This window comes from Malus domestica, chromosome 07 (assembly GCF_042453785.1).
Source record: "Malus domestica chromosome 07, GDT2T_hap1".
In the NCBI taxonomy this organism is placed as follows: domain Eukaryota; kingdom Viridiplantae; phylum Streptophyta; class Magnoliopsida; order Rosales; family Rosaceae; genus Malus; species Malus domestica.
In genome coordinates this window covers 21,129,222-21,142,317 of record NC_091667.1, presented here as the reverse complement: position 1 = coordinate 21,142,317, position 13,096 = coordinate 21,129,222, and the positions used below count along the sequence as shown (strand labels likewise).

The 13,096-nt window shown below is 37.4% G+C and overlaps 1 protein-coding gene across 2 annotated transcripts; it reads right to left on the bottom strand.

The window, feature by feature from the left end:
- Window positions 1-537: 537 nt before the first annotated feature.
- On the bottom strand, window positions 538-5,403 carry LOC103439291 (common plant regulatory factor 1). 2 transcript variants are annotated; one of them, XM_029105725.2, is made up of 13 exons: window positions 5,036-5,403; window positions 3,974-4,124; window positions 3,820-3,882; window positions 3,624-3,719; window positions 3,437-3,514; window positions 2,969-3,004; window positions 2,714-2,874; window positions 2,449-2,497; window positions 2,261-2,309; window positions 1,673-1,923; window positions 1,492-1,569; window positions 1,273-1,398; window positions 538-1,166 (listed from the first exon to the last, which is right to left on the bottom strand). In XM_029105725.2, exons 2-13 carry the CDS (start codon window positions 4,034-4,036, stop codon window positions 930-932), a joined length of 1,287 nt encoding a protein of 428 aa, XP_028961558.2. In that variant the 5' UTR covers window positions 4,037-4,124; window positions 5,036-5,403; the 3' UTR covers window positions 538-929. The 2 variants fall into 2 exon arrangements, with proteins under 2 accessions (XP_028961558.2, XP_028961559.2); XM_029105726.2 differs by having other exon boundaries at window positions 1,673-1,920.
- Between the last annotated feature and the right edge of the window lie 7,693 nt (window positions 5,404-13,096).

Below are 13,096 nucleotides of genomic sequence, written 5' to 3'. Positions count from 1 at the left end.
GGGGGTGTATGTAGAAAGTTTGGGGTGTGATGGTAGTACAGGAAAGTATGTAGAGGTGTACTAAGATAAATTTTGATTGAAAAAGTAGATGTAGAGTGTATTCAACAATATATGAGATGTTAATAAAACAACCCTTCCGTATTTCATTATATTTTTCAGTTTTTTATTTTAATTTTTAAATATCAAATGAGAAAAGTTAACCGAGTTATCTGTCGATTTAAGTACTAGGACAGGTATTGAAAAATTAAAAAGAAGACACAATGAAAACACAATAACGAGGACAACAGACCCGTGGTGCTACGTAGTTATTAAGTCATACTAAAGTTTTCATGTTATTCAACCCCAAAAAAAAGTTTTTTTTACGTTACAACGATACTTTCATGTTTGGAATTTCCAAATTAGTTAAATCTCACGTCGGTCGCTAGAAATGAGCATGACAAACTTGTTTTCTTGTCTGCAACTAGTTAGACATGTGCTATGTTCATATCTATTCAATATATCCGTAATATCGCATGATGAAAGAGATGGAGACGAATATTTAAAAATGTGTCACAAATAAAAGCATACATTGACGTAGCAGAGTCATCACATTTAACTGTTTAAGTTTACATCACACACACACGCATATAATTAAGGTTGGTTGTTGTGTTCTAAATCTCTCCACTCTTCAATGTACATCACCCTTCAGTGGCCATTCCAGCACATCTGAATTCTAGTCTTTTAACTCAAGATTAAATCAGAAAAAATAAGCCATTACTTCTTCCATGAGATAACTAACCACACTGTAAAAATTAGAGCCTCAGCTTTCACCGCGATTCCAAGCCGGCTCAGCTGTCGCGTTCTCCGGCTTACTGTTAGCAGTAATTTTGGGCTTGTAATATGCCAAAACTACATAACTAAATAAACTGCACAAATTACCGGTCTATTGATCAGCCAGCGGCGACTGCATCTGCCCTTGGACTCGCGTCCAGGAGTTGGTGCAGCTTCGCCCCATTGTTTTTCTCATACATGTCATTGTCACCGTCTTTCTCAGCATCCCTAGCAATGGAACCTGCGTTATTAACTCTTGACAGTAGGTTCTCGGTACTGAAAGGCTGGACCCTCTTATCATCGATGTTCATGATGATATCTTCCATTCTTCCTGCACGTGCGTTTTTCAGTTTATCCTAGTATGTTGAGAAAAGAAGGTAAGTTAGCACAAGAACAATGGCCGCATAAATTTTCATCAATCTCCGAGGAAAGAAATGATTCTGAAATAGCATGTGGACATACCAATAATGTAGTGTTTTCTAGCTTGAGTGTAGCAGAATTCTCTGTTAATCGGTTTATTTCAGATTTAAGTGCCACATTCTCTGCAGATAAGACGTCAACCTGTTGTGCAAGTTCTTCAGTCTCAGCCTGGACGGAATAAGCATTAGCATCATATCTTCATATTATGAACACATTCTACAAATAGAATATTATTACATAGCTCTTTCACAATTTCCATACCTGCTTCCTCAACCTGGATCTTCTAGCAGATTCCCGATTTGATTGTTTCCTCCTTTCCCGTTTCATCTCCCGATCATTCTGCAAATCATAATCAATTACATTCGGTGGTGCAAAACTTGGATGAAAGTATGAGAAACTAAAGCATATCTAACAACTACAAAGTGACATGCGCAAACCATACATCTATCCAGGTTTCAGGAGGCAAAACTGCACAGGATTGTGGAACACAGGTAGGACTCGTCTTTGAGTTCAAGATAGGTGGGTTATTGAGTTCCAACACCGTGGTCACACCAGGAGAAACAGCTGGTCCTACCACTTTTCCCGGGATACTAGCAGCAGCAATAGTTACACCCAACACTTTATCAGTAGCCGCATTTGCCTCCTTAGCAGAAACTGGACCAGGCTGCATGTCAGTCTTCCTATCTCCAGCTGCTGGAACAAATATTGAGCAAAAATACGTGTCAAAAGCAGGTTAAAACAAACTACTTCAGATTTTGTGTACTGTAAAACACCAGTGAATCTATCACTGCATCAAAGCGGAGGATCCTGATTTTAAACCTCTAAAAATATTGCCTATCAAAGTCTCAGTTAAGTGGTGGAGAGATGTTCACATGTGAGGGAGTGTGTTTGGATGTAAAACAACAATTGACTCACATCTTAAGATTTTAAGCTTTCTGAAATAAGAGATATTTACTAAAAAAGGATACTGATTGCAGGCCAACTTTATTGTTCATCAAGTTGTAACACTTGGTGAAGAACAGAGTAATACCAGTGGCTGGTGTTCCCTCACGACTTCTTTTTCTTCTGGTTTGAATTGCCTGGACATAAAATAGGCAGATAGTGCAATTTAACTTCGCTATTAATCATCAATAAATATACATAGAATATTCAAATCAAGTGAAAAAAAAAAGGATGGAATAGCAGAAACATGCTACAAGCAAATGAAGAAGTCCTCACCGCAGCAGTATTCCCATCACTTCCATCGCTAGAACCTTCAGTTTTAGAACTGTTAACATGGTAACAAACTCACAAAATCAGCCCTTAAACAATATATTCACACGAAAAACGTAGAGCCTAGTGAACAAATTTTCCAGATACACATGAGCAAAAGGAGAATTCCAGTCCACCAGAGAGTGGACCAGAGTGGTGTGCTAGGGGGGGGGGGGCATATCTAAAAGGTGGACCAACAAAAGGAAGAAATAAGATAAACTGGTTTACAAACCTCCGGGAGAGACTCTGTTCAGCTCCACCTTCAGCATTCATAACATTACCACTGCCTATTGACATTGCAAGCCCATCAAATTCTTTCAGCTTTTTCATTAACCCTCGTTCTGTATTACCAGATGACTTTGTAGGTGTTTCCATATTCAAAGGAGTTGCGGCCTGCATTATTGCACCACAATAGTTACATTCAAAGATAAAGATGAAACACTCTGTCTAAGGACATATGCAAATCAGGAGGTGAATCTTCACTTACAGCAGGTGAGGATGGAACATCTTGACCATGGGATGCCTATATCAGGAACAACAATTCGTTAATGCATAAGAAACTTCCAGTCTTGTAAACATTACAGTTATATCACACGGGAAAAAAGGGGGAGGGACGTGGAAGGCACTGGATTGCGCAATAACTTTTAACCAAATAGGGTGGACGGAGTTATGAATTATTGATTGGGAGCTATATCTAACTCTACATCATTTCCATTGGGGAAGCATGGGAAGATCAGCGGCAATTGGAATGTCCAACAAGAACTAGTACAAATACGTGTACACAATAATAGTAAAGAATGTGGGGCAAATACAATCTAGCCTCCGCTTTCAAAAGGTATAGCACTAAAGTTGGGGAACTTTAAAAATCAATAAATCACTCTTCAAACCGCGAAGCAAACAGAAAGTCTAATGAAATGTAGGATCTTCAACGAAAATGATGAAAATTTAAACTTACAAGGGGAACTGCCGGATGTGCGTAAACACCTCCATGTGAGTATACTGCGTAAGGTGCACCATAGGGTGGCATCATGTGCTGAAAGAATTAACAAGTCAACAACTTCTCATACAGTATATTCCAGCATGCATAGGCAATTGCTAACTTAAATTGAATGTTTGAACCACTTTGATGAAAAAGAAAGTACCTGTGGTGGTCCCCACATATAGGGATGAGGAGGGTGCCCAGAAGCCATAGCTGAGTTGTAATATGGAGGGAGAGCAACTCTGGGACCATAATAAGCCTGAAGGTACAAAAGTTTAGCACGAATCAGTTCACATGAAACGGTGCAATATAATTTTACTGAAAGTTGTTCGGGCAAAAATGCAAAACAAATGCGTAACCTGCATGGCTCCCCAATCAGGACAGACTTGCATATTGGTCTGGTTTGTATGATTTGTCTGATCCTGTCAGTATAAAACGATTGGGTAATACTTAGAAACAAGCCCCAATAGTAAACCACTAAGGATATCACAAAAACAATGTATATGTGCTTACTCCCGGCAGAGGCGAAGATGATTTTTCAGATTTAGCAGACTTCGCATCATCATCGTTTCCCATGGATAAGGACTATAGCTTATTCAACGATAACGTGAAGAAGTATTGCGATCTTCCTTGATTAGAGCATCACTCCTTTCATCTGTCCAGACTGCACAGAGCATAAATTAGCACACCCACAGTGACCGAAAAGGCGAAAACAAAAACTAGCAAACCAATAGGCAACTGTATGACTCAAAGATGACAAATTTTGGTAAAGATTTTCTCATCTGAGATAAGAAATGTTGAAAATTTTGGATAAGCAGCTTACAGAAAATATGCTTATAAGTTTCTGCTACTTGCACATTTTTCAACAAACTATATTTTACCTATGCCTTGCATACAAGAAATTAGTGTACATCTATCACCCAACCTTTCTTACGCTCTTTCAGAAATAAATTAAGACCGATGAATCGATTCGCCTCCATAAACAAACTCAATTAACGCTAAAGCAACGACAAGAAAACAGCATGTTACTTGAGATTGCTTGATGCACATACGAAATGGAGTTCATATCTTCCAAATCAAAAACAAACCGGTCGAAACCAGAGGAATCGGATATCTGCGGAAAATTTGGAAAATTGATTGAAGACGGTGCTGAATACTTCACACTAGAACAACAATTGAGACTTCATTCATTTACCAAATTTTGTAGCAGCAATAGCATTAGCATTAGCTGTTTGGTGAGTGTTCATCAACTAAAACTATATTAATCACTAATTTGTCTTACTTCAAAACAAAACAAAACAAAAAAGAGATTTCTTCCAGATCAATCAAAATATTCCACTCTAATCCTCAGTTTGGTTGCTAAGGAAATCTCAAGCTGACGGAAAAAATTATAAAGACGCATACTTTGAATTCCTTCATCTACCTACACATGTTCTCACCGTTATTCCGTTCAAGTAATAAAGAAATTATGCCCCTTCCCCTTACTTTATCCATTTTCTCAGCAACCAAACAGAGCCTTAGCCTAGCCACAGTCCAAACGTAAAAAAATCAACCGGAACTCCAAATTCAACGTACCTGGAACTCTCAATTCCGAATCTTCACCTGCAGACGTCCGAAATCAAAGCTAAAAAGAACAAAAAATCTGCAGAATTTGCTTCAAAATTCCTCAAAGGTTCAACTATCTTCAATGGCTACCAGGCTTCAAAACCCCTGCATTTTCCTTCTCTCTCTAAAATTTTCGAGAGAAAGAACTTGTTTTATATCGCAAGGGAAAACAATAGAGAGAGGGATTGATGGAGGAGAAGAGCAAGAGGGAAAGGGAGGGGGAGGAAGAAGAAGGGCGCCAAGGCAACGCCCACGTCACGGAACACGTGTTGTATGGAGGGAGGCGTAGACGGTACACCGTATATACGAAGTTCGTGTAGTGGTTGTTGAGCTGGCCCGTCGACATTCGCGCTGGCCATTTTTATTTATTCCAGCGTCAGCTTGTCCGTACACGTGTTCAGCGGCCACTCGATCTACGCGTCCCGGGTTCCGGGTCCAGCTTGGTCTAAGAGAACTTTTTTAATGTGGTCAAGGTGTAGTAGCCTACATGTATATGAAAAGGTCTTTTGAATTTTTTTTTAACAAACAATATTAGTTACACCGATGAGAAGGAGGTATGATAAGTCTCACAATAGATTAATAATAATATGATTCAAATTGGTTTTTGATGAGAATCGAATATAAAACTTCTCACTTACAAATAAAGAAAAATATTACTAAATCATAGTATTCATTTGAAATTATCACCAAAAGAAAGTTCCTTTGGACGGACTAAATGGGGTCTTTGAGCCACACGTTAGCAAGATCGTAAGATACTTAGATTAAGAATGTGATTTGGCAGATATTTTAGCTGGCGCCCGGCGGGACATGATTTTCAAAAGTCATGACGTGAAGATCCAAGCTATGTGCCACATGCCATTGTTGCACAAATTAGCTTTTGATTAATCTATAGATAGTTTTTCATAATTTAATAATTTAATTATTAGTAATGCTAGAAATATTAAATTTATAAACAAAATTTACAAGCTAAATGTTATGTTACCAATAAAAATGAGCACATTTATCAACGCTTAAATAATACTTCGATCATCAACCTCTATATCATTTAGTTTACAAAGTTTTATTTATAAATTAAATTTCTCTAATATTATTCTTTAGTTATTGTGCCCCATATTTTGATTGCATGGTTGCTTCTCATTGGATAACGTTTTCTTGAGATCATTCTTATTGGACAACATTGATCCTCCGATATAATTTTTGGAAAAGAGTGAGGGAGATCCTGTTTTTATATCGTATTTTGATAGTAAGTCAGTAAAATATTATCTGAAAATATGATTTCTCTAACATTTTTATTTTATAAACACCAAAATAGATCCTTTTATTTTAAGGAAAACTAATGAAAAGGGCTTGAAAACTTTGAGTTTTAATTATAAGGACAAAATAAAGGGTAAAGTGAATAGTAGCATGATTGACTTTTTAGTGTAAAAATATGATTTTTCGTTGAAGTGAACAGTACCGGGTACTTTTCGTTAAAGTTCCATTTATTTTATTGGTTATTCTTTTCGGCTTATTGGCGATTTCTTTGGCAAATGTTAATGACGACAACCAATACGGGAAGTGATTTCTTATTAGATTGAAATATTGTAGGAATTAATCGCGCTTCATTTCTAATCACTCAAATGTTGCATAAAAACTTTGGTATAACTAACTAACTATAATATTTTTCACAGCAAATTAAACTAACGTTAATTCAAATACGACTAAAATACAAATATATCATATTTTTGTGAAAGGTGTTCCATACTTGAGCCAATACCTGTGCAAATGTAGACGATGCCAAAAACGTTTGTTCTCATAAGCAAAGCAAGCAAGCACATCTCATCACCACCGAGTCCGACGCGGCGTCCACTCCTTGTCTGACGCATCCTGCCCTTTTGACTCGAATCTTACCCAGTCGCCACCGCACTCCGCCCGCCTTCCCCCACATCTCCATCTTCTACCTCACCATTGCGTCACGCCCAATGCCTCGCCTCGGTCGCCATCCCAGAAACATTAGAAATTGGAACTCATATATTCGGCCAGATATCGCATGGGTCCCACCCCGACGCAAATACAATCGGCGGTTTACATTGATCCCATCCGACGGCGAGGAGATCGACACGACACGTAAGAGATAGAGAGGGAGAAAGTATGGAACTGTCCAACTGCCAACGAGGCCTTTCCTTCCTTTACCAAAAAGAGAAAAAACAAATGGGCAACGCACTCATCTCAACACGTACTTCCTGCTGGGCCCTACCTGCTTCCGCACATGTCGGTGTCTGTGGTCCCGTCGGCTGACGTGTTCCACGTAGATTGACTCGGAAAGGATGTGGGGTGCAGGCGAGCATCGATTGTGTAGCCAGCTCAAATATCATGGAAAGGAATCATATGGATCCCTTCCTCCTAATTCATCAAATCAGGAAATTTGTACTATTGAAATTTAATCTCACGGATAAAGTTATTATAATTTTTAAAGTGAGTCCACGTTTGTAACTATTTGATCAAACTTTAATAGTACGAATTTCCTGATTTGGTTGATTAGAAGAAAGAAATCCTTCCAAATATCATGTTGCCGATACTTTCTAGAGATCTTGAAACTGCTAACGGGTCAACACTTGCATCCACGTGGGTGCTACATTCTAGTGTACCCATCTCTGAATAGAAATTCTATCCGGATCTTCTTTGTGAAAATTCTTATAAATTCTCAAATCGTGTTCGTTTCATATATCTGGTGTGATTAGAAATTAAAAGACAGAAACTCCTTAAGAAGATACGGAAGTTAATGATACATTCCAAGGTAAAACATTTCGTTTGGCTTCTTGTTCATGAAAGACTATATACTATGATGAAATTGAGTAAATTCATTCAGAATATTAACAAATTGTGTCCTATGTGTGGCAATCAGGACGAGACTTAAAATCACCTTTTTCTTAATTGCGAGCATGCTAAAGAAATGTGGAACCTTTCCCCGGTAAGTTCCTAGAAGAATAATTTGACCCAATTTAATAATGTGTTAGATTTGATGGAATTAATTGACAATACTGAGTATAGTGATTTGAGTGATCTTAGTAAAGCTCTTCTAAATTGTTGACAAATGTGGAATGATAGAAATAATAAAGTTTTTAGAAGTATGAAACATAGTTTGGCTAGGAGTATCTCCATTGCCGCAAGTGTAGGCTTATCATTTTTTAATGTTAATTGTAAGAAGATTTCTAGGGGTGATGCTTACCACCAACACCCCATTTGTTGGCGTCCTCCTCATCATGGTTATGTGAAAATTAAACTTTGATGGGTATGTTAGTTCGGATCGTTCTACAGTTGCTTTTGTTCTTAGAAATGAAGAAGGGCAACTTGTTGGTGCTGGGGCGTTGAACCTTGATGGCGCCACCATTTCGGTTGCGGAGCCTGTTGCTTTAAAGGAAGGAGATTCTAAGCTTTTGTTCGCCAAGCGCAAAGGTGTGAAGAAGTTGATGGTGGAAGGAGATTCTAAGCTTGTCCCTCATTTTTAGGATTACTGCCTTCCGATTTTGGCTACAGGGACCTTTAATTTTGATTGTATTGGAAACGGTTGTATTATAGATTTTAAACTTTAATAAATTTCTTCTTCATAAAAAAAGAAAAGAAATCATTTTAAATACTTTTATTTAAAATTAAATATGAACAATATATGACGAAAACTGACCGTACGATATATGATAAACATACATAATTTAAAGATCTCTAGAATCCTCACAAGGAAAATCCGAAAAAAAACCCTCATTCCCCATCCCTACCTTCTCATTTTGCTACACACATTGGGGAATGGGTGCACCTCGTCAATCTTAGTAAAATCGGTCACAAAAGGGGTTAAAATTGGAAAAAATCAATTAATGTGTGGACCAAAACTAGGGCATGCCTAATTATCAATTATTTTTAGGTTAATTGTTTGTCAATTGCATATGATACTACGTACGTTTACGGTTCTACCATCGATTCTGTCGACTATTATTTTTTTTAAATTTATTCAATCTAAATACTAAAAAATTGAACACGAAAGAATAGAAAAGATAATGGGATAGAAGATAAGAAATAACACAAATTAAATGAAAATAAAATATCGACAGTAAAAGTAACTTAAAGTAATTTTGTTGTTAGTGTTTAATTTCATTATGTGCATTTTTGTCTTTGAGATGTCATAATTTCTCATTTTGGTTGTTGAGATTTAAAGTTTGTAGAAGTAGATCTTGAGATAGTCCGCCGTCAATCATTATGGCTCTTCTGTGAACTAGTGGTTTCTTAAATTTAACAGAGATTTTCACAAAAGGACCAAAATGATAAACGGTGGACAATCTCAGGGATCACTTTTATTAATTTAAAATCACATGAATCAAAGTAAGGAGTTATGCCAATTTCAGAGACCACTAGTACTACAATCTAGTGATATTTCTTTTCACTTGTAAGTGAGAGGTCTTAGATTCAATTATTGTCAAACGTGAATTTAAACCACATTATTGATAGCCCATTGTGAGGTTAAGCATATTTTTCATTTTAGCGTAGATAATATCGTTTGTTAACAAAATAAAAAATAAAAAATAAAAAATAAATTATTAAATGAGTTAGTGCTAGCAGATTTTGTTTAGTTCGACTACAAAGTTAAATCTCTCCCAAAAGGCTACCTTAACTTTGTATGTTAAGTTAATACTCGCGCTCCAAACAATTACTCTTGCAATGGGAGTGCCCGCACCGGAGTCGCGCATGTGAGACCAAGTGGAGGTGGTGTGGCCAAATAGTCAGAAGGAACACGTCATGCAAAAATGGGCCGTTGATCTGCTGGCCGGATGAATGGCGATGCGTTTAATGCGGTGGACTAGGAAAAGGACATGTTATTGGGGGGATCTGACGTGGTAGCCTCTTTTGAAAAAATGAATGAGATTCTCTTCGAATCTTTTCTATCAAGGTAAATCAAATAATCTGAGCTTTCAAAATTTCATTAAACGACCTACTTGTTATAATCTTATAAAAGTTATAATAATTTTTTACGATTAAATAAAATTTTAAAAATCCAAATTATTTGATCTGGTGATCTTAATGGAAGAAATTTAAAGAGCATCACTTTCCTTTTAAAAATTTAATGGCGTGGTGAATAAGTCCAGGCAATAAAAAGCAACCTTACCCGCAAGGTTCTTCAAACACGTGGATAGCAACGCCACGTTGGTGGGCCCCAGTTGACGTGGACCTTAAGACAAAAGGTTTGAGATCCGATCTATTTTTTTTTTTTTGGAACTGAAAAAAATAAATGCAAAAATATAATAAGAATGTGAAAAAGTAAAAAAAAAGAAAAATTAACGAAAAATCCAAAAAAACTTATCTTTTAACAAAAAGTTATTTTTAAAAGTATAGTAAATAGTACCAGTTAAAGGTAAAAATGTAGTTTTTCATTAAAAATGAACAGTATCATAAGTGTTTTGTTAAAATTTAAAAAAAAATAAAGTGTAAATAGAACTATCAATTTTTTAATATTCAAAGGCCCAATCATAAAAACGAAACAACAAAAGGCCCGCACCGTGAAAATTAGACAAGCCCAAATTGAAATGTGGGCCCAATTTTCCAGTGTAAATGTGTAATTTTCTCCCCTAGCAACAGAGACAGTGGCATTGATGGTGGTAAAGAGTCCAAACTGCAGTGCTTTGAGGATGTCATGAAGTTGAAGCAACTACTTCCGAAGTAACAGTGAGAAAGAAAAGCAAACAAAACCATGCATGAGGAGAAATATTATCTTGTTACTAATTCATTGTGGCAACCGTTTATTGGACAAGTATTCTACTTTTTGAATGTGTGACGAGCTTCTAATGGACGAATGACGCCATTGGAACTATGTATTGGCTGCAAAGAAAGATTGTCTCATGCATGAGACGTTCATCTCCAATCATGGTTCAAAGAGGTCTCAGTTCTCACGCATGTCCTGGTTTGATTCCTAGCACTGATGAATCGCACGATGATGACCAAAAAGATGCTGAAATGTCTATGTGAGTTACAACAGTATCGCAATAATGCTACACTCCTAAAAAAGGATAGTTGGAAATAAGAACCAAACATATCATAATATACTGAAGTAACTTCCAGCTCCCCTTTTTCTAGACATACAATTAAATAAATCAAAGAAAAACAATAAATAGAAACAAGCGAAATAATTAATAATAAGAAAATGCTAGTTCGAAAATCACTATCTAAAAACATGTTTCTCGTATCCATAAGAGTCCAACCCTAAACTTCTTCCAAACAAGGAAAAACGACTACCAATATAAGTCGAGAACAAAAGCTAGCCTCTTCGTTGGTTCACAGACTTTGCCATTTATTGGAATTCTCTGATCTTCAATGCTCATCGTCCTCCATTTCAGATTAAAATGTTTACGTTAGAAGAATAATGAAGATTTAACATTTTAACCAATGATCACTTTAAACACTTCATTGACATTGGGGTTTTATCTTTCCTTGTCTCTTAAAAGTGATTAGACTTCAAAACTAAACAACATTAATTGACATCAATATATATATAGCTGTATAAACATATCTAGAAGAACCATGCAACAAATTATATGCAGAGTTCACGCCATATAATTCTTTTAATGGAGGTATGAGATTTGAACTTGACAGCATGATCGACGCATGGTGGTGCGTAAATCTCTAAAAGGGTTGGGTTTATTGGATTTGGATTGAGTTTAACTAGATCCGTTAATCTAACGGGTCATCCGAACCCAACCCGTTAACAATATTTTTTTTTTCTTTTATTTTCTCTCAAATCAAATCAAATTAAATAATTTCTAGAGAAAACACTACACACAAACACCAAACGCAAACAAATCAGCAGCAGCAGCAGCCGCCATGGGAGACGTAATAGTGCTGTACGCAGCTCCAGGAATGGGTCAAAATATTTCAAATTTCATCTTTAGTTCATAAGTCAAAAACACATAATCTTTGGGAACAAAAAAGATACCATCAATGGAAAAAATTAAGAACCCAGGTGAGTTGCATGTTTGTTTTTCTGGTAAATGTAAAAATTTGAGGCAAAACTGATGCAGAAAACAAAAACCCAGAAGCGAAAAAGGGAAAGAATTGAGGATTTTGAAGCAAACAAAGAGCTCAGGCCCCGCCTACATCCGCCGCATCTCCCACTCCCACGGTGGGAGTCCCACCCTTCCATTTCCTTCCCGCCAATTCCCTACAAATAAAATTACCCAAAACATCGGCACCGCAATCATGGTCGACTTCGTTCGCCAGGCCTGTGTTCCTCCATAACGGGTGTTAACGGGTTCGCGAGTTTACCCAAAATGATCCGTTATTTAATGGGTGACTGTTAATCACCCGATCCGTTTATCATTAAACTGAATACTAATTTTAACGGGTCGGGTCGCATCGGGTTAACGGGATGGGTTGAAAATGCCAGGTCTAGTGGTGCGAAAGTTTCTTGCGTCTGAACTCTGTAATTATGCGCCTCACCTTATGTATGTGTATATATATATGTGAACACGGAAAATTCCTGAAACGAAAGAGACAAGAACAACGACGTGCACAAACAAATATTTGTGTTTGATGATTTTGGGTTACAATCTCTCTCTATTTTGATCCTCTGATTCGATCTCCGTAAGGTGTTGATTTGTGGGATGTGCGATTGATCCAAGGGCCGTTGAGGCTTGATCTTGGATGAACGGATCTTCAAGGGCTTTTGGGCTTGACCTTGAAGAATGGTGATTGACGGATCTTCAAGGGCTTTTGGGCTTGATCTCGAAGAACAGTGATGAACGGTTTCCGATGGCTTTTGGGCTTGAACTCGAAGAACAGTGACGAACGGATCTTTGAGAGCTTTTGGGCTTGAACGGATCTTCGAGGGCTTTTGGGCTTGATCTCGAAGAACAGTGATGAACGATGAACGCTTTCTTCAAGGGCCGTCGGGGCTTGGGCTTGATGAACAGCGGATGAGCGGATTTGTTGGTGTTGTCGATCCAAAGGGGCCGTTGGGGCTTGATCCTTGAGGATGAACAGTTGATGAACGATGAACGCTTTCTTCAAGGGGCC